Source organism: Phoenix dactylifera, chromosome 7, assembly GCF_051530095.1.
Source record: "Phoenix dactylifera cultivar Ajwa chromosome 7, Ajwa_hap1_PhDact_Kaust_v1.1, whole genome shotgun sequence".
Classification (NCBI taxonomy): Eukaryota; Viridiplantae; Streptophyta; class Magnoliopsida; order Arecales; family Arecaceae; genus Phoenix; species Phoenix dactylifera.
In genome coordinates, this window is record NC_143196.1 from 25,356,358 (window position 1) to 25,378,237 (window position 21,880).

Consider the following 21,880-nt stretch of genomic DNA (forward strand, 5'->3'; position numbering starts at 1 on the left):
GCAAATTAATAGGATAAATTTTTTGTTTTCTGTACATGAGGTCTGTAGGTAATTTGGGCTATAGAAAGAGTAGCCCTACCTCACTAATCCTATAAAACATTGCATGCATCTCTTGTTCAACCACCAAGAGACTTCAAAGTAATTAGTGAGCACCGTCAAACCTAGGAAATGGATTGTTGATGTTTGTCTATCTCCACAAAGTGTAGATGGTTAAGTATAAATATACTATGACATATATATATATAGTGCTTGGAGGAGTAATAAAAAGAAGTGTTGCTGCAATAAAATCCAACTCTCAGATTACGTAATTTGTGCCATGAACAAGTTGAGTCAATTATGAATTGCAAGGGAGAATTTATTTTGAATTGCACCATTTAAATTACCAAGCAAGTACTTCAAAGCAATGATTTCTAAATTATGATATCATCCATGTCCCATGCCCCTTTGGACTGCAAAAAGCTAATATTTTCAATCACCTCCATTAATTTCTTGCTCCTAGCTTCTAAAATATAGCAAAGACTGACCGACCGAACATGAAAACAAAGCTGGTAGATTATATAATAAGAATGTGAGGATATGCATGAACTGAGAGTAGGCAGAAGTCTAGGGAAAGGCAGTTCAGTCTCCATGGCAGGTGGGTAATTGCAGGGTGGAAGAGAAGTGACCCTGTGCTCCAGATCAAGCCCTGGAATGGTGGTCACATGTCCATTTTACTTCAGTCACAGCACTAACGCATGCCCCCCTATCCACCTCCTTTTCTTGTCTTGTTTTTTTGATGAAGACCTCCTTTTCTTGTCAGTCCTTTCCACAAGCCTTTTTACCACCCTTTGCTCTATGCATTGGACCTTAGCAACCGACCAAATTATAGCCAAATGGTAACAAAAAGGCACCCCTTTTCCTATAACCCCTTGTATATATAATATATTTATTCGTAATTTATCGTCGCCCTACACTCTCCTAGTGCAAATAAAACACACCACTGCTCCAACTCACCACCATGTTACATGCTACATGCTGCTTTCCCTCACTCTCTTGCCCTCACGTGGCAGCCTTGTGTGTTGTTTTTGTTTTGTCTCATGCCTTTAAAATCCCATTTCTTCTTCATCTCCCCATAGACGAAAGGTGAGTTGGGGCTGTATGTGTTTGAGTCTATGCGAGCTTTCCTTGGGGTGGGTGTCCATAGATTTGCCCTCCAGAGTTAGAGAAAGATGGCGCTAGATGCTGTGGTTTTCCCACAAGACCTCTTTGGTTGCACCTTGAAGGAGATCTGCACCGTGGAAGGAGGAGCATGGAACTACGGTTTTGGTGGAGTGGAGGAGAAAGGGGTAGTGCTAGAATGTGAGATGGGTGGTGGAGGTGGTGGTGGTGGTGGTGGTGGTGGTTGTGGGGTGAGGCAAGACCAAGGGAGGGGGAGGGTTGATGGAGTGCATGGGAACTGGGACTCCTTTTGCTCCTCCTTGGTGCAAAACCTTGAGGAATGGGATGTGAATTCCTCACCACTATCGGAGACAGGTGCCAAGGATGAGGGCTTCGTCAGGGGCCAGGAGGCGGCGGTGGGTGGCCGAAGGAAGAGGCGGCGCACCAAGAGTTCCAAGAACAAGGAGGAGGTCGAGTACCAGAGGATGAGCCACATTGCGGTGGAGCGCAACCGGCGAAAGCAGATGAACGAGTACCTCGCCGTGCTCCGGTCCCTCATGCCTCCCTCCTATGTGCAAAGGGTCTCTCTCTCTCTCTCTCTCTCCCCCTCTCCCTCCCTCGCTCCCTCCCTCCCCTCCTTTTTGGTATCCATGGATCTGAAATCCTGGAACAATGAATTATTATTTCTTCTCCAGTTGCACCTCACCATTTTTTCTTCTTTCTCTTGGCAATTTAAGTAGGATAAATCTTTTTTTTGGTCAGACCTTCATTTTTCCTTAGCTTTGCATTTGTGTGTGTGGTGGTATTTTCCTCAATCAAATGTCTTGCGTTTGGGTCAAAGTTTTTGGAGCCATGGTGGCAGTTCTGCAAGAAAGGCTGGCGAAGGACCTGTCTCCTTTAGTTTTTACATCAGCAAGGAATCTAAAATCTCATGCAGCAATGCATGAAAAGATGCACTTTCTTGTTTTACATGTTTGTATATTCTAGGCCTAAAATCGATCATTAACGAGTTAAGCGCTCTCTCTCTCTCAAAAAATAAAAAATAAAAAAATAAAAAAAAAGGAGTTTGATTACTTCATCTCCAGTGATGGTTTCTTCCGATCATCTCTTGTCAATCTCCACCAAAGCATGAAAAGATGCACCTTCTTGTTTCACATGTTTGAAATTTGAAAGCTGTAGGCCTTAGAATCAACTATATCAATAATTAATCAAGCACTCATATTTGATCTCTAAAGATGGTTTCTTGTAATTAATTCTAGTGAATCTCCCCCGGTCAGAAGTTCTGAAATTGATTTCTTTATGGATAGGGTGATCAAGCATCAATAATTGGTGGAGCGATAAATTATGTCAAAGAGCTCGAGCAACTTCTCCAATCTCTCGAGGCTCAGAAGCGACTCAAACAAAGATCCGACACAGCCCCATTTGCTGATTTCTTCACCTTTCCACAGTACTCATCATGCTCTTCTTGCAGCACAAATAGCACTGCAACCACTGCTGCTGCCACCGCCACCAACAATACTAGCAAGGTGATGGCTGAGAACCAATCAGCCGTAGCTGACATCGAGGTAACCATGGTGGAGAGCCATGCCAATCTCAAGGTCCTCTCGAGGCGGCGACCCAAGCAGCTGCTCAAGTTAGTGGTGGGCTTGCAGAATCTGCAGCTCACAACACTCCACCTCAATGTGACCACCATGGATCAAATGGTTCTCTTCTCATTTAGTCTCAAGGTATTGTTAGCTCACAATTGTTTAGATGTCAATTATTTGGTATTTGATCCCATGAATTGCCATTTAATTGATTGTATACTCTTCTATTGGGTGTTATCTGATTGGTGCAGGTAGAAGATGACTGCCAATACACATCGGTGGACGAGATTGCAACTGCAGTCTATCAAATGGTTGGGAAGATTCAGGAGGACTTTGGTCTTAATTAGTTTGCTTGTAATCCTAACCATGCCATATTGTTGCAGTCTCTTGTGTTCTGATATATTATTTAGAATCTTGTTTGCTGCTTAAATGCCAATGGTTTGATTGCCAGTAGTATCTAGCCCTTCAAAGAGTAGAGCTATATTCAATAGAAGAGATATGCTCAGTACCCTATGAAATCTTTTAAAAACTAGCGCTTATGCAGCGGATTAATTCAAGCCAAAAAAAAAAAAAAAACCCTTTCCATCAATTAATTTCATATCTGATGAAAGAGCTCATTGACAGATCTGAGCAAAGGTGCAGGAGAAATGAGGTGGGTATATCATGAGGATGGATCTTTATTTCCTTTTCAAATGAAAGCCACCTAATTGAGGGAAGAGAATAGTTGTCATTAAAGTTGTAAAGGAGCTGAGCTTTTGAGTTGTGATGATGGGAATTGACAGTGAGAGGTAGAGCTTTGTCATGAGGGATCCAATGGGTATAGATGTGGGCTCAAAAAGGGTGAGACCAACTAAAATAAAGGGAAAAGAAGGACAAAAATATAATACCGACTAAAGGAAAAGGCTTTAGAGTGCAGTACAATTTCCCATGTCATTTCGTTGGTCAGGAGATCCTGTGAAGAGGGTCTTTCTCCAAGTCTTAAGCTGAATGATTAAAAGGTGAAATGCCTGGGGACAACTTCTATCATGTGGTTTCGTAAAGACAGGAAGAATACTGCAAGGAGATGTTTGCAGTCTAAGTAATGCATAGGAAGGAAAACTAAATAGCAAGAAAACGACCAAAGGTCCGTACTGTTCTTGTGAGTCATAGTCCTTCTGATGGTTGTAGATGATCTAAGTATAATGGGCAAATGGTCCCTCTTACAAAGATCCACATGTTTCAGATGATGATTTCATTCATTGATTCAGTATCTTATTTTTTCGGTCTTCCCTAATTGATGTACGTCACAGTGATGGACCAAAAGAGAAGCGTAAGTGCAGTTACAGAAGCATGCAAGTCCTCTGAACAACTAGCTCGCTTGTATGCGCATGCACAAGCATATGCACACATATGCCTAAGCAGACAGATTTGCCCAGTAATGAAATGTGATGCAATATTGTTTTTGAGAAGCTGAATTAGAGTGCGTATAAAGGAAGCTTGCTCGGAACTTCTGAGAATCTCTGACCCTCAGACAAACAGGCCAGATTTACTAATAAAAGAATGGGCAATCAAGTTCCAAGGGTTCTCTAAAGCCAGTTCTCATCCTCCAATAAATCTCGGCTAAATAGGCACGGAGTTCTTTTTGAGAAAAAAAATTGGTGAGAAGTTCATGGAGGTAAGATTATCTGTCTCCGTACCGGATCCCAAGCATAGTATCAATACGGTATGGTATGAAATTTTTTTGACATACTGAATATCGGAACACCATCTGTATAGGATACTGGTACCAAACTTGTATGGTACGGCATGCCCGTATTACCTGATTTGGACCGGTACGGCATATCATGGATAAAAGTCCTTTAGACATAAGTGGATGACCCAATAGCAGAAAGAGGCCTTTCTCACTGTTTTGATAGTTTAAGCTAATAAAATCTTTTTATGAATGCAGTGTAAGCACATGAAATCAGGGAGAGATTGTTTTTGATCTCTAAGAGACAGGGACAGCCTAGACAACTAAAGCTTTTTTATGTTTTTAACTGGGAAGTAAAGGGAATGTAAAATGTAAAAAATGAAGATTAGTACTATGTGCATACTGAAGATGATTGTTAGATTGGGTCCACATTTACACCCTCAATTATTTCCTTTCTCTTTCTGCACCCTGACAGAGCGCTAGAAAACATGACATATGAAAATGGTTAGAGCAGGAAAATCATTACATCGCTTTCAAAATATCCTAGAAGTCACCAGGAGTATTGAAGTACCGGCAATGAAACAGGTGATTAGTAGGGTTAATAGCAAAGACGGTAGGGTAACATGGTTATACCTTATCCTATAAATTGAGAGAGAGAGAGCGCATGCGAAGTAATCATTTGATATTTTATAACAAGCTCAAAATGTAGTTATCTTGGATAAATGTTTTATAATAGCTTTTGAAGTCATGGAAGATTTCAAGTGGTTGTAAAGAATTCTCAAGTATCTAAATACAATCAAGCGTCCTGACACTCAAAACTGCCCCACTGCAATTTGAAAAGAATCTAGATAAAAGTGATCCAGACATTACATTGGAGAAAGATGCCAAGAACTGATACATCAAATGGACCTTCAGGATCAGAATGATAGAATATTATAACTAAGAGGTCTGAAAGAAAATTAATGATGTCCCTGTACCTCATGATTATTCTCTGGAGATGTTTGGCTGCACTTGTTTTGGGTATTCTCAATCTGATGAAACTTCTTTTTCTCCCAGCCAAAGGAACTCTGGTATAGCTGGATTTAGATAGCAAATGATGCGCTTGCCTAGCCAGCCTCCAAATATGTTGCCTAAAAAATGAGCTTGAGTGCATTTTTCTCTCTCTGTGGAAGTTTCAAAGGAGCAGAATGCATTGAATCAGTAATGTTTACATGAAGGATTTGCTAATTAAAAGGTAAAGAAGCTAGAAGAATAGAAAGCCAAGGACAAGAAATCATGTTTGCACATAAAACTATTTCAGAATTTAGAAAAAAATAAAGAAGAAAGCACATAATGTTTCAAACTGTCAATCTTGTCAGTTAGCAAATGGAATTTAAAAGCTTGCACTCACTTGAGCTATTTATCACATCCAAAATACATTTTTATCATGATGGTCAGTTGTAAATAATTGACATTTGAATGATGGTTATCCTAAAAATGAAGTTGGAGAAAATTCTGCCAATTAAATTGGTTAGATTCTTGGCTTAGTGGAACAAAATATGCAGACAAGAATATATTATTTCAAAGCAGTGTCATTGTACTTGTCCATTCTTCCATCGGGAGAGATACTGAAGGAAGAAATATTATCATGCTAAACAAAATATGGAAGTGCATGATACTAAGACATGTGAGTTTGAATCTTACAATTGATTGCTCTTAACAGAATGGAAGGATTTCAGTCAGACCTAGTTAAATAACCGAAAGCAATAGTCCAAATCTGTCTGTAGAGCATGGTCTTCTGTGACAAATGAAAAACCATCAACACAGATTTCAAAAACAAACATAATAATTGTGAAAGGTAGGAGATGTTATAGTGTACTACATTAAATGATGACATATGATTTTGCATAGTTTTCAAAAATACGCAATAAACTCTAGTGGTTTAACAGTGTTTCACCATTGGAATCAAAATGTTACAGGGAGTAGGACCAATAATATTTGCACCCTCACATTGCAATTCTTTTGAACTCAGCTTTTTTGACAATCGAACATTTCTGCTAATGTAATATCAGTAAAAGAACTCTCAGGTTCTTTTTGGATTATAGAAACTACATTTTTTTTGTTGGAAAATTATATATGGTCAAAAACAACAAAATCCCAAGAATTGCAATTCAAACTCTAGCCTGGCAGCTTAAGAACACACCTCAGAGAGACCTATTTGTTTATATGTTTGTTTCAAGAAGCTATGTGCAGGTTGCCTTGGTGAATAGATTCAATAATAGATGTTGGGGCCACAATACACCATTGGGAAGCAATTAGCTTAGCAAATGAGGACATCAATCAGCAAAATCATATGTAAGATATGTGTGGAAAAAGCACCTTCAACAGCCTATGGACATATACATTTGATGCCGAGTTATAATCCCCTCTAACAATACAAAAGGGACAGAGTAATATAAGTTCATGGCCTCATGTGTTCTCCCTTCTAAATCAAGTAAATTGCTTGAAGAAGGAAAGTTCAGTGCATGACGCCATCAGAAAGTCAAGATTCATTGGAGATCAGCCGCTATCGAGCATATGTCAGCATACACCCACAAGTTAGATAACGAGTATGATGGTCCATTATAGTAGTCATCATGGAAGCTTTGTTGGCCAATTACTGGCTTCAAGAACACTCATGCCCTCATGTTCTTCCCCAGGATGAGCCCTTAGCATCACTCTTTGCTTGGATGATTCTATAAGATTTTCACTCTAAGTTTGGCATTTTAAATATGCTTAGCATGTTACTTTCCCACGCAACTAATCTGCTTTACTTGTCAAGTAGTAGAGATGAAGCGCATGCTGAAGTTGCATAAAACAATATCTAGGAGTGGTTGAAGACAATGTCCCAAGAAAATTCTAAGAGAAAACCAGAATGCACTGCCATCAACCCATGAAATAAATAAATTAGGAACAACTAGCATTACCCTATAAATCTAGGATAGCTACATGGTTCCCCTTTTTATCCCTCGGAGTAGGTATTCTAGGATAGATCAGCTAGATAGAACTAAAAATAACTAGGAAATGCTCGTGAAAGTAAAAACTGTTGACTAAAAATTACCTTTTCAACTCGCAAGGTAGGTTAAATATTTCCTCATGCCAGGTTAGGATCTAAATGAGTCACTTTTACGGGAACTTAACAACTTGGTGACAAATGGCAGAAAACATCTTTAAAAAGCTGGTAACACAACACAAGATAATCAAGACACCTTACTCCCAGTTTGTATGAGCATTAAGGTCAGTTGTTCTAAAACCAGACATGTTATGCTATATTTCTCCCAGGAATTCAATGAGTTCTGCATTCCAGAATCCAGTACAAAAGATGAGTAATTTTCTATTTTTCCTGATAAAATTGTTTAGTTAGTGTCTAATGCCATCCATGACGATTGATAATGAAGCAGAGTGTGAAACTATAAATGGAAGGAGTTGAGTTTGCTAGAATTTCATACAGCCTTGAAAATGCTTTAGTACAATTTTTCATAAACTCACTGTTCAACCAAGTCTAATGTTGAAAATTTTCATAAATCCATGCATATACCCTCAGACACCATGTTATCTGTAAATTTATCTATATTTACGTCAGAAACATTTCTACTTGTTTAACTGGAAAACCATATTTTGAATCAAAAATTGCAATCTAGTTCTTAATGAACGCTCTTGTATTTGAATCAAATATGGTTTCTTAAAATTCTATTATAGTAATTAAATTTCCTTGTGTACAATTAGCAATAGAATAGTCATTATACATAGATGCATGCATACATACCTATACATACATACATATATATATAATATGTATGTATATTCATGTGTATATGTTTAGGGTGGAGATAATACACATAGGATGAAGGGCAACAAATAAAAAAGGGAGGCTTGGTGAATAAGGATTCATAAAGTTGACAATAAACGCTCAAATCAAGGTCGGCGGAATTGTCCCGAATTGCCCGGTTCAGGTCGTCCCAAGCCGTACAGGCTGCGGACCGGGACGGTTCCAGTGACAAAAACGAGACCGGCATCGGAGGAAGAGAAGACAGAAAAAATAGAAAAAGAGAGAGCGAGGGCGGGAGAGAGAGGGAGAGGAAGAAAGAGAGAAGAAGGTCGAGGCCGGCCTCCGCCAGCCGGGGGAGTCCGGGGAGGCGTTGTGCGAAGGAGGGAACCACGGAGGAGGGGCTTGCTTTGGTCCCCTGTTTCGATCGAAATAGGGGCCGGAGGGGCCCCTTTTATTTTTGGAGATTTTAAGTGAAAGTCAGCAAACCCATTGCCGACTTCACTTATTTTTTTTATTTTCTATTTCAAATGAAATAGGAACTGGAGGGAGCCCTTCTTCTGTGGCTTTCTGGCGGCTCTCCGGCCTTCGACTCCTCTGCGCGGCGGCTCTCCGGCCTCTGCTCCTCCACGCGGCGGCTCTCTGGCCTCCTCCTCCTTGCGGCGGCTCTCCAGCCCTCCGTCAGCCTCCCCCTTCCCTCTCTTTTTCTCTCTCATTCTTCCTCTCCCCTGCCTCTTCTACTGTTTCGGTACAGGTCCGAAATAGCACGACGCAGGCCCGTACCAACTCGTCCCGCCGGGCAACCGATATGGTGCCCGTTACCGATTTCACCGACCTTGAGCTCAAATAGTAGGAACAAGCCTTGAATTTTGTGGTTATGGTAGATGCACATAGCATGGACATGTTATAGTGCTATTTCAATTTATACTTTCAATTCTATGAGTGTGAATATGCAGGAAGATTCCAAAATTCTCTGTAGTGTCTTATGGTGTTACGAGCATGCTTTTCTATAGTGAATAGTTTCTGCAAAATATTGCTTTGGCTATTCTGCAGCACCAGTCCAAGGAAATATATGTAGATTATGTTTGGACCTTCCTCTCTTCCACTAAGGTAGCACATGTAGGTTTCTGAATTTTAGAATTTCAGAATAATGATTCCATCCTCTTCCCTAAATTAAGAATCTTAAAAATTTAAGAATTGAGCTTATATAGGAATTGCTTGGTTATTAAAAGGAGAAACTTCAAAAATGAAAAATTGTAAGATGATAGGAATCAAAGTCTACTGAACCATGCCGAACTAGCTGGTTCGGAGCGTACCAAACCGGTTCAGTCAGTTACTAGCATAGTTTTTTCATAATCGGCAAAAAAAAATAAGGATCCTCTGTTTTAAAACGAAACAAGGGCAACCCAAGGGCTTTCGAGCCCTCCCTCTTAGCCTCCCTCTCTATTCCTCCCTCTCTATTCCTCCCTCTCCCTCTCCCTCTCGCTCTCCCTCCCTCCCTCTCTTTTCCTCTCTCTCTCTCCCTCTCCCTCTCCCTCTCTGACTCTCCCCATGTTGGTACATCCTAGAATTGCACGGTACAAACTTGTACTGTGCCAAACCAATCGCCAGCCAATACCCTCTCTGTTGCATATTCGATGAACCTTGATAGGAGTGGAAAAATCATAAACTTGAGATATTGTAATCATATTGGAAGACCTAGTTAAGAAATCATAACTTGTTTTTTGAAAAACATACAAAACAAAAATACAATTATTCTATGATACATCTACATACACCCTAGGAGATGATACAAGTTTTTTCAGCTGTTCATCAAGCAATTAACCATCAACCCATCTTTATCTGAACTACTCATACAGTTTGAAACATTGTATTTTGCTTTAAATATTTTAAAGACCTACTTGAGGCTTTTGACAGCTTGCTTCATCAAATTTACTACCTTCATTTTTAAAGTTGATACACTTATTAGAATTTTTAGTTGTCACATCCTTTTTTAGTTCGTGTATAGAGCATACACAAAATAATGGCACTACTCTAATTCTCTCTCTCGTACCTTGGTTGCTATAGTACATCTCTTAACCTCATTTTTCCTATAGCAGGTTTGATTCATGCCACATTCTTTGACCAGCTTTTTTTTAGGAAGAGATAGAGATGCCTAACCCAATTCATTAAATTAAATGCATCCATAATATGGGAACCAAGGTATGCCATCTCGGTGCCGGGCCCCATACCAGCGCCACCTTTTTATTGTGTCGGTACATTCGTTATGGGGGCCAGTTCAACATACCAAATGTCGGTACGCTCCTGTACCGCATACCAGCACCGAAACAGTATGATACAGTTTGCCCCAAACCACTCGTTTCGGTATAGTATGGCATATCTTGATGAGAACAGTGAGCAGGTACGGGAGTTACAGAGAACGGGTGAAGATGGTAAAGGAGTTATAAAACAAGAGAGAAGTGGTGGAAGAGAGAAAAGGTCTGATGACAAAAGAAAGGGAGAGAGTTTAAACATTGGCAAGGAGAGTTGTGAGGGCAACAGTAGATTTCAAGTACTTGCTGGAAGCCGTATAAGTCCAATCCTTGAATAAAAACATGATTCTGCTCTGTACTAAACTTGGAGATAAAGCTTTGAAGTTAAAAAATTGCATCTTCTGTTCCTTAAACACCAGCTAATTATAACCAATACGCAGTCCCATGCTATTAGAATGTCTGGCCTCCCCATGAAGTCATGAACTAATTTCCTACCTAAACACAGAATATTGTGCGAACCTTATTTTGGCTGTGTTAATACCATGAATGACCTGGACTAAACTCTGCAATTTTGAGTACTATATCCAAGTATGAATCTAAGTGGTTGTGCAACGTGGCTAAACAGTATATCAAGTATGCATCTCCTTGCTAAAATTTTAAAGAATGACTAGAGGAAGTAGCATAAAGAAAGAAGTTTCTGTTCACTTGACTTTCACATGGAAAAAATGAATGTAAAACTGAAACAAGGTGGAAATGAGATAGATGCTTCAGAAGGGAGAAAATTGGAGTGAGGGGAAATGGAAAACCCACAACGAAGACGGAAAATATAGGCACCCCCCCCCCCCTCTCCCCAAAAAAACAAAGCAAATACACATACTTAGTCCAAAAAAAGGAGAAGCACAAGTCTAATTCACCAACACCATAAAAACGAAAAGCTTGAAGTTCTAATAAGTGATCACTTTATAAGACAAGCAATACAGTATCAAGCAAGTCCAACCAAGTCAAACTTGGCAGGCAAAAGAGAGTTGTTTTCAGTATAGATATTGTTGATGAATCATAAACTAATGATAAATGAGAATGAAAACCACAAATACACAACTATGGAACAAAACTAACCAGTTGTCAAAAGATCATTCAAGAGCTTTCCCACTGCATTAAGCCTGCTAGAAAAATTTGCACAATATAGTAAACCTTTGAAATATAAATATTAGATATTACTGTCAATCTGATGATTAATGAAATCTTCTAACAAGAACCTTACAGTACATGAAAACTATGTATTGATAGTCCCGTTTAGAGGAGAGAAGGAATATTATCAAATGAAAGAAACAAAAAAGCATTTTACCCTCAAAGCTTTTAAATTTCATAAATGAAAAGTATGCAATATTGAAAACGAAGAGAACATGTCCTGTAGAGGTTGATGATACAGGTCCAAATAGATTGGCAAATATTTTCACAATGTTACTATAACATTTATCATTATTACATGAATATACAACTAAAATTGTCAACAAATTGAGTTAAAAGTCATTAAATTGCATTTAACATGTTTAACATTCAAACATGGCTTGAAACACACTTCAAGAATAAGTAATCTGTTTGATGGAAATAGTCAGATGCATCCTGCCAAATCAAGCCAACTTTATAGTACTTACGATCTATTTTGCAGAAAAAGTAAGACATGATCAAAATAGTAAACTTTGTTATGCACCCAAGATAACCTATGTTCATTCAGATGAAAACAAAGGAAAATATCACCATCATAAAAAGTAACACAACAAACAAAAGGCAGAGATCAGTAGATGTTTGCATGACCTTTCAACTGATATAATGAGGCCAAAGACCGTGATTAAGCATCATGCTGTGCAAACATCTCAGGAATGTATACTGATCAGAGATGATCACATGGAGTCATGGACCATTGAGGATCAAATGGACCACTTCCGACAGGTTTGGATCAGGTTCAGGCAAGTGATTCAACATATCAAGCCTTTGATTGCATTTAAAAATTTACAGCTTGCTAATTCCCTCATGTGGTGTTTCATATCATTCCAGGCATCAAAATAACTGGCTCAGGGAATGCTATGGCGGAGTTCCGGAGCCCTACTTGTTTCCTATGGTGAGAGGTTCTGCCAGACAAAATTTATCATGTAAAGTCTGATCAGATCATAAGTTTACACCTATACTGAATTGGAATTTTTGTAATAAGTTCACTTATTCCAGCTCAAAGTAGAGTCAGACTTGAATTAAATTCCAAAAGGGACACATGAATAGGGAATAAGTGTCCGGCATAATTGATGGTGTCGCCGTTATGGATCGAGAGAGGCTGTAGGAAATTGGCTATGGGTAATTTCCTTCCAAGAATTGAGACCTCACTGGCCTCTCATGATGGTATGACTTAGTTTACTAAAGTAACAAAAATACTAATAACAAAGATGATGTGGCTTTCCAAGGAACAAGGAATTATGTGCTTTGCTCTTTAGGTTTTTTCCCCTTAATGACATTTTAAGATTTTGTTTGTATAAACACTTCAAAATGAACACATACAGACACATACATATCTGTATGCATGTATACATATTTTATGCATGTATGTAAGTACACATGCTTATGTATATTGCAATTTACACTGTTTGGAATTTGGATTGTGAGATTTAAATGGAAGAGAAGACAAAGAAAGGACAAAATGTCCGGATCCCTCATTTGTAATCAAGAGGAGGGGAGAGAGAGAGAGTTAACATCCCTTGTTTGAATAGTCAAGTGAGGAGAGAGGAGGAGAAATAGAGAGAAACTGATTCTTTCTGAACTCCCTTTTTCGACCTCTCCAATAGTGCATATAGTTGGAGAGAAGAGAAATGCCCTTTCTCTTATCTTTTTTTCGCTCGTGTTTGGAGTCAATCTTCTCTTCCATCATCTTCTCTTCTCTCATTTCCTTTCCTCTTCTCTCTAGACCTATGTATCCAAGCAAGGTGCAAAATTGTCTAGTTAGGTTGGTTCTCTAGCTCTTTCTTTTGCCATATATTCCTTTAAGTATCAATTTTATGTCACTATAATGTTCTTCCAATGTATTCTTGGGCTTTTCTTGATATTTCATACCAAGGTCGGCGAAACCGGTACCGGACATTGTATCGGTTGTCCGGTGGGACAAGTCGGTATAAGCTAGCGTCGGGCCGTGTCGGGCCCGTGCCGACACAGTGGAAGAGATGGAGGAGAGGGAGAGCGAGAGAGGAAAAGAGAGAGAGATGTCAAAGAGAGGGAGGGAGGCTGGAGCTGGTGCGGGTGGCCGACTTACTTAAAAATCGCAAAAAATTTTACAATCGGACCCCTATTTTGAATGAAAGTGGGGTTCGGCCGTGCCTCCACCACCCGCATCAGCACCGGCCTCCGTCAGCCCTCTACCAACCTCCATCGTACCTCTGCCAACCTCCGTTGGACCTCTGCCGGCCTCCCTCCCTTTCTCTCTCTCCCCCGCTCTCTCTTTTCTTCTCTTTCTTTCTCCTTATCCTTCTCCTCCAATGCGGCATTTCGGATTCTTTGTCGAAACCATCCCGGTAAGCCGCCGATACGGCTTGAGACGCCCCGAACCGGATAGTTCGAGACGGTTCCGCCAGCTATGCTTCATACCCTAAATACACCACCACAACTCCCTCTTTTATGATCCCCCATCAAAAGCTGTGGGCATGCAATACAAAATCAAACTCCTTATTACAGCCATACATGTACTAAGATATCAAAAAAAATTAATGGAGTTCACATAGTGATTACAAAATAGACCAGCATCCTATTAAATGAGACTTGCTCAAATCCCTAAATCCTACAGCTCTTAATGGAAAGTTAAACATGGCCCCATATCCTACAGCTCTTAGCTAGTGAATGTATATCTGTATAGTAAGGAATGAAGTGCGCATTGGCTTGGCACAACATTACATGCACCATGCCAATGCCAAACAAACAAAATATTAACATATGGAACTTTAAAAAACGTATATACTGCATTACATTTTAAAGAAACTATGAAAAGTATCCCACATTCCATTTTACGGTCTTGATGAGCCCAGAAATATTAATCTTATGGACCTATATCCTGAACTATTTGCTAGCACCAAACTACTATGTTCAAAAAAAAAGAAAGAAAAAAAGAGGAATATATAGTGATTTTATAAATCATCTCCCAATGCCCAGTTTCAATGGATATTATTTTCTCTCAGCAAAAGCTTCCCTATGCCTCTAAAATCTCTGCAACCAGATTCTAGTTTTCTACATATGGTTTTAGTATTTCCAGGATAATAACTTGGAGGTGGCATGGAAGACCAACTGACTTCAGACATTGGAAGGTTGCACTTATTTGCTGCTGGTTGTCTTTGCCTAGAACATAGGCTAGAGCAGAATTCGCCACCCTACCTCAAACCGCCTGGTTCAGGGTGTATCAAATTGTCCCAATTGGAAGCGGGACGTGACAGCCTCTCAGGGCAGGACATGCCCCAAATCGTCCTAAACCGAACTAAACCTTCAATGTGGTTCGGCTAGTTTAGGGCTTATCCCACTCATAATAATTGAGGGGAGGCACTGAGAAGGCCTCTCGTTCACTCTCAGTCCTTCTAAAACTATATTTTTTTATTTTCAACCAAAAATAAAAATTGAAGAAGGGTCAATATTTGCAAAATTTCATATGAAATCCAACTCGTAACGGGTAAACTCCCACTTCCTTCTCTCTGTCATTTGTTTTGTTTTTGAAGCCTTAAAAGGGCAAAAATTAGAAAAAATGAGAAGATATTTTGGGATGATCTCAAGATATGTTGTAGATCTAACGATGATCTACAAAATGACAAAAAAATCATAATATTTGTTCATCATATTTTTTTATATTTTTACATTAAAAAATATTTTACAATTAAAATAATAATAATAATAATAATAATCAAAAATTTCTATATAATAAGTACTAATTTGGAAGGCTTACATGCTACTTGCTTTCTCAATTTGCTAACAATTTATTTTAAATTTGGGTATGATCATGGCTACGCAAACCTAAGCCCAAATTTAAATAAATTTAAAAATAAGTAGTGATTAGTGCTTACCCATAGGCTAAAAAAATATATGTAACATACATAGTAAGATCTAAATATCAATGTTTAACTAAAAATATTTTAAAAATATAAAAATTATGAAAAATTAGAATGATTATAGATAAGAGGAGTATTTTCTAAAGTAATTTGGTATCTTTTATATTACAATATTAAATATTTAAATTTTAAATAATTATTTAAATAATTATATTTTAATTAAAATATAAAATATACATTCATCAATCAAACTTGCAAAAATGGATCTAGGAAAGATGGAGTAATAGAACATGACATAAGTTGGGAGCACATGGCATTAATTTCAAGTCGATACAACTAAAAGTGCAAGTGGGGCTACATGGTGTGGAGGAAGGGAGAGGTAATGAGATTGAAACAACATTTGACCAGTGGTTACCACATTGTGGCTGCTCGTAGTAAATGTCCACAAGAGATCCACCAGATGTTCAAAAACAACTTTGCTAATTTTAAGGAGAGCAAGTAAAGGAGTGCTGAAAAAAGAGCAAAGATTGAATGTCAGGGAGCTAAGCCATCTTCATACCACTCTAGGAATCCGAAATACTATGAGGCATTGGATCCAGATGGCATGGAGGAGGTGCAGATTCAGACTTCTATACAGAAGAACTTAAATGATTAGGGCAAAGGAAGGAGATTGCTAGGCATAGGGCTCAATTTGGGCCCTCAACGTTTGAGTCATGTTTTAGTTCCAGGTTCCCTAAGGCATATCCAAGCTATAGAAGGATCAAGCCTGTCAAAGAAATAGTAGAAAAAGGTGGCAGCAGAATTGCATCTATATTTGAGGCCTTCGGCAACAAAAAAGGAAAGAAGATGAAGGATATACTAGAAGGGACTACCATTCATGACGTAGATACACATATCTTTCCTAACAGAGATTCTAAGTAGCAAAGCATTAATACTATGCTTGTAAAGGACAAAAAAAAGGATATAGGGAAAGCTATTACTTTTGGTTTCACTTCAGCCACATCTCTGCGAATGCCAAAGATAATACGTATTATCATTCTGCTATCAATACTATTTAGAGAAAAGGTTAGGGTGTTGATTCTCCTGGGTCGAAGGACATATATGGGAAGTTGCTCGATAGTAATCAAGGGCTAGAAAGATGGATAGCCTCCTACCAGAGTGAGTGGGATATCTATGCTGTGACTCTGATGTATGATGGTTAGACCAGGCTCAATAGGCAAAGCATCATTAATTTTTTGACATGTTGTGATAAGATATTTTCTTATGAGTCAATTGATACTTCAGAAAAGATGCAAAGATCGCTATTACAACCTGCGCCTGATGGACTAAGTAATTGATCATATAATGGAAGCAGCAGGTCATGCAGGCGGTTACGAAAAATGAACTACAATACAAGGCCATCAAGGACATTCTATTGATCAAGAAGCCACATATTCTAGATCCTATGTGCTACCCACTGCATACACCTGATTCTAATGGACATTGCAAGATCTATAGGGCGAAGCAAGTTGCGAAGACAGCCCAGTTCATTACAAAATTCACATAAAACCACTCATGGATTCTGCAATTGATGAGGAAGCAACCGGGGGTGAGATATTAAGACCAACAATCGCTTGCTTTGCTATGCATTATTGCACTTGATAACCTTATTAAAAAGAACACAGATTTGTATTAGATGTTCATGAGTGCCGAGTGGCAAGAGAGCACATATGCCTATAGTAGCATTGAAGGCAGTCATGTGGAGGGCTTGGTGAGAAGCCAGCAAATCTGAAAGCAGGTTAAGAAAATAGTTGAGTAAATTGCACTATTAAATTGAATGCTCAAGGTAAGGGATAGTGAGACCCTTAAAAGGGTTTCCTATGCTACGTGATGAGGATTGCTAAAGCCGAGATCAGGCACAAAGATCCAATACATGTCAATAAGTATTTTGAGATCGCTGGGCAGAGGTGAGGTTACCAAATGGGCATAAATTTACATCTAACAGTTAATCATTTGTTTATTCTTAATAAGCAAGCATATTTCTTATACTTTTTTATTCTTATAAAGTAAAATCCAAGTTCAATCATTTATTTGTTAATTAAACCAATTACAAGATATCTTAGTAGCCTACTATTTGAACCCAAAGTTTCGGTACAATATCACAGGAATAAACATGGATGAGAAACTTCTGAGTTCTGACCATGCTACACATTGTGATTTATAAGATGGAGCATGATCTGGCTACTAATCACCCGATGTCTGGAGGATGTAAATTAAGTTCAACAGCATACGGAATCATTTCTTGTCAATTCAAGCAAATTCATGACATCATATGTCATGTGTGTTTCACAAATTAAAGCATTTCAGAAGGGCTCCCACAGCTTCAGTGAGAGGGAACTTGTGGCATGCAAACATAATCCAAGTATTTCTCAACAATGACAAACTAATATAATATTTGATGCTAAATAGTGTCTGGTATGAAATTTACTTTATATAATTTGTAGCTAAACGATAGTTCCACTTTGGGCCGTCATCAAAATACCTCGAAGGTTAATAATCCAAAACCTCTCGCAAACAGTCTCCTCTAGTGGTTGTAAGTGCAATTGGACAACCTTCGCCCTAACTCACAGCAAACAGAGGAACTGCCTATTATAGAAACAACTAAATAACCTAGTATATGCCCACTATAATCTGAGGCTCAGATTGAAATGCATTCAAGAGGAGATGAGCTGGCATATATTGATCCCCTCCATAATGATTTCATATATGATGAGGAGGATCCGATGATTTCGTATATTTTTCATACTTTCACCAATATAGTTGTGCATTCTTCACCATTGCTGCCTAATGTTGCTATGAGCATTCACCGGAAACAAAATGATAATTTGCTGGCAGTATCTAATGCTAAACCTAGATGGACCATAGCATAAGATTTAACTCTGCCCATGTTCGGTCTGCAAAATCAAAGCAATTGAATCATGATAGTTTCTTCAACTGATTCAGGCCATTAATTACTACCATCAAGAAAAAAGGGGCCCAATCTGTTGCATAAAGAAGCCAGCTAATGAAGGTAAACAAAAGGGAGTAATAGATAATATGCTACTTCAAGATTTAAGTTGCAGGACACTTCCCAAAATTAATGTCTAGTTGACTATATCTGCTGTCAACATACATAAACAACACAAAAACAGACAAAAAAAATTATTTCCAGGTAAGGTAGAGTTTACCATAGCACATGGTGATCAGTAACAAAGACAGAAAGCAGCTACAAGAATAGAAGCATGCTAATTAGATTTTCAGATCATATAAAATCATCGCTGTAAGAATATTATATTACCTGCGGAATGTACCATAACCATAAATTGCAATCATATTTCTCCAAGATTATATCCATGATCATAAATCATAGCTAAGATAACTGGCAAACAAAGAACACAGAAATATGCAATCTATACATTGAAACAAATACGACAAATAAAGGATAAGACAAAGAAACATTGCCAGAGCAGTAAGCAATAGTTTCTGCTGCAATTTACTTTTTATTGATAAAACTGAAACATGTATACAGCTACTTCAGCAGGTGAAGACATTCATTGACATGGGAACAAAGTTCTGTGTATTACCATAAGTTCGAATTGCCTAGTATCCGTGACACGGGAAAGTTCACTTTTTTAACCTTCCTCGCTATCACTAATTGTATGAACAGCAGCGAGCAGCTCCCAATTTGCTGAGAACACTCTTCATATTCCCAATTCATGGAAACTGCCAATTCAAAGGGATATTATTATAACTACAATTAAACTAAACAAGCAGCCTTTATCCACCATCACCAAGGGAGAATTGAGTTCCTCGCCACCCGTCCATATCTTGAGAAGAACCACCTGCCACTCGACAGAGATCTTTCTATCTCGAAATGGCCCTTCTGCAATGAAGACCTTTTAGAAGAATTCCCCTGCTTTCCCTTGTTCTTTAGTCTTTGCTCTCCACCAAAATTGGGATCTTGTCCCTCCTCCCCGGAAATCTCTTCCCTCTCCATTGTGATGGGAAGAGTACCCAAGAATAGCGAGTCCATCGAAACCGACCGGCGAACTGGCTGAAACCCACCTTCCTCCAAATCGCTTGGCACCCTAATCTCAGAGCTTTCCGGCACCTGGTTAATCAAAATTCCAATTCCACTCTCCATCCCTCGATCCTCCTCTTCCCTGTCTTGCACCCTGGGATCGCTCTCCGGTGCTTGGATTCCAGTGTCGGGATTGTCCACAGGAGCCGAGGAACTCGAGCCCTCGACCGAGATAGTAGCGGCAGTGACCGTGGCAGGAGGAGGAGGAGCGGCGCCGACGAGCGCGGCGGCCGGATCGACGATGCAGGCCCGGCAAAGGGGGCAGTTGACGTGGGCCCGGAGCCAGGTATCGATGCAGGGGACGTGGAAAGCGTGGCCGCACTTGGGGAGTAACCGGACGAGCTCTCCGTCCTGGAACTCCCCGAGGCACACCGAGCAGTCGGAGGCGCCGAGGATCGCGCCGCCGACCTTGTACTCGGCGACGGCGATGGACCTTATCGTTGACTCATCAAGCCCGACGGTCCGGATGTACCACACAGCGTGCAGCCACTCCCCGTCCTCGGAGGCCCCGTCCTCGTCGGACCGGGGGGAGGCAGTGGCGTCGGCGGCGCCGGCGGGGACGGAGGCTGGGGCATGGGGGAGAAGGGGGTGGCGCTGGCGCCGACGGCGGCGGAAGACGGCGCAGGCGTAGCAGGTGACGGAGAGGAAGAAGACTGCGGCGATGACGGAGATGGCAAGGATGACGACGTTGGGGAGGTGGCGGTCGCGGTTGGCGACATTTATGGGGACGATGTCGCTGGACGGCGGGTAGGTGGCGTTGCAGGAGGTGTTGGATGACAAAGGGTCGCACCAGGAGGAGTTGTACTCGGCCCAGAAGACGACGACCTCGCCGTCGGGGGAGAGGATCCGACGATAGAGCGCCATCGTGGACTGGGATTAGGCCGGAGAGCCGGAAGTTGGGATTTTTCTCATCTCTCGCCTCCGCCGGAGAATGGAGGGAGAGGGAGCGGGGAAGCAAGCCGTCGGTTTTCTAATCTGGACGTCAACGGAGTGGGGTTGGGGCGTCATTTCCTTTGCTTCTGGGAAAATTACGCCCACTTTTGTGAAACTTAACCCACGCGTTTATTGGTCCACACACGTTGGAATCCAGCTGGGCCCCGGTGTGGTTAGGTTGCGGTATGCGCGTGGGTGCCCTGAGAAGTCGGTGTAGTGTGGTGGGAGTAGATTGGTGGGGACACTGCGATCGAGAAAGACTGATTGATGGACGTCGACCGTTCGATCGAGACCCGCACAGCTCTCAAAGCACTCCTAGTATTTTATTCACCACCTGCGCAGCTCTTGAAGTGGTCTCCGAGGTTGGAAACTCGCACACGTCTCATGCAAAGCGGCTTGATGCCCTCATCATCATCTCCTCCGTCAACTCTACTATTTTCTCTTTCGTTGCTGTGCCTCTTGATTGGCTTTGGACAAATCTGGCACGGTCCAATTACCAGATGGACTTGTGACAAAGACTTTCTTGACAAATTGGACCCTGCTAAGATTTATCAACTGATATCGTTTGTTCTGCAATTTTTTTCAGAAAAAAGACCTTTGTAAATAATTTAAAAATTGCAACAAATGAAGTTGAATTAGGCGGATCTAACTTAGTGGAATACAACAAACAATGTCGTGTTGAGATGTGTATGGATGCCTTTAATATTTATAGAGAGAGATTGCTTGAGTACAAATATATATGGCAAAAAAAATACTAGGGAATTAATATAAAAAAACTCTACTTGTTAATATACTATTCAATTATGATTAACATGAATTTAAATAAAAAAATCATAATTTTTTAATTTGGTAGTTCTCTTATAACTATAATTATAAGACTAGTAATTTGGAATTACTCCATTCGCCAAGATTCAACCCAATTATGATTAAATTGAATTTGGCATAAGTTCAATTTTTTATTATTTAATAAATTTTATTTGAAATATTCAACTCACCAATATTTTACTCAATTACGACCGTCTTCTATTTGAAATAATTCCAAATTTTATTTATTAGGAATTTTTTAATTATATTATTTTTATGTGAAAATTTTCTAAATTTTCTTTATTCAGACATATTCTAGTTGTCATAATTATTTGACTATGTACTTAAAATAGTTAAGAATTATCTGTTTAAAATTTTAAAATAATTATTTTAAATTTTCTACTCGACATAAATTAAGACTTTATTAATTTGAAAATAATCCACTTGCCAACATTCTACAGAATTATCATTAACTTGACTTTGACGCAATTCCAAATTTTCTTTATTTGAAAATTTTCTATTCTATGGCTTTATTAATTTCTTTATTTAAAAA

At 39.6% G+C, this 21,880-nt stretch overlaps 2 protein-coding genes across 12 annotated transcripts; one reads left to right on the plus strand and one right to left on the minus strand.

The window, feature by feature from the left end:
• Nucleotides 1-973: 973 nt before the first annotated feature.
• LOC120104974 (transcription factor bHLH94-like) lies at nt 974-3,153 on the plus strand. The gene is made up of 3 exons (XM_039116996.3): nt 974-1,718; nt 2,445-2,864; nt 2,975-3,153. The coding sequence occupies exons 1-3, from the start codon at nt 1,209-1,211 to the stop codon at nt 3,068-3,070; spliced, it is 1,026 nt and encodes a 341-aa protein (XP_038972924.1). The 5' UTR covers nt 974-1,208; the 3' UTR covers nt 3,071-3,153.
• LOC103696979 (RING-H2 finger protein ATL52) lies at nt 2,229-20,581 on the minus strand. 11 transcript variants are annotated; one of them, XM_088701364.1, is made up of 5 exons: nt 19,094-20,581; nt 11,545-11,588; nt 6,076-6,169; nt 5,370-5,555; nt 2,229-5,283 (listed from the first exon to the last, which is right to left on the minus strand). In XM_088701364.1, the coding sequence occupies exon 1, from the start codon at nt 20,452-20,454 to the stop codon at nt 19,297-19,299; it is 1,158 nt and encodes a 385-aa protein (XP_088557490.1). In that variant the 5' UTR covers nt 20,455-20,581; the 3' UTR covers nt 2,229-5,283; nt 5,370-5,555; nt 6,076-6,169; nt 11,545-11,588; nt 19,094-19,296. The 11 variants fall into 11 exon arrangements, with proteins under 11 accessions (XP_088557490.1, XP_088557489.1, XP_088557488.1 ...); XM_088701363.1 differs by having other exon boundaries at nt 2,229-5,555; nt 6,117-6,166; XM_088701362.1 differs by having other exon boundaries at nt 2,229-5,555; nt 6,076-6,166.
• Between the last annotated feature and the right edge of the window lie 1,299 nt (nt 20,582-21,880).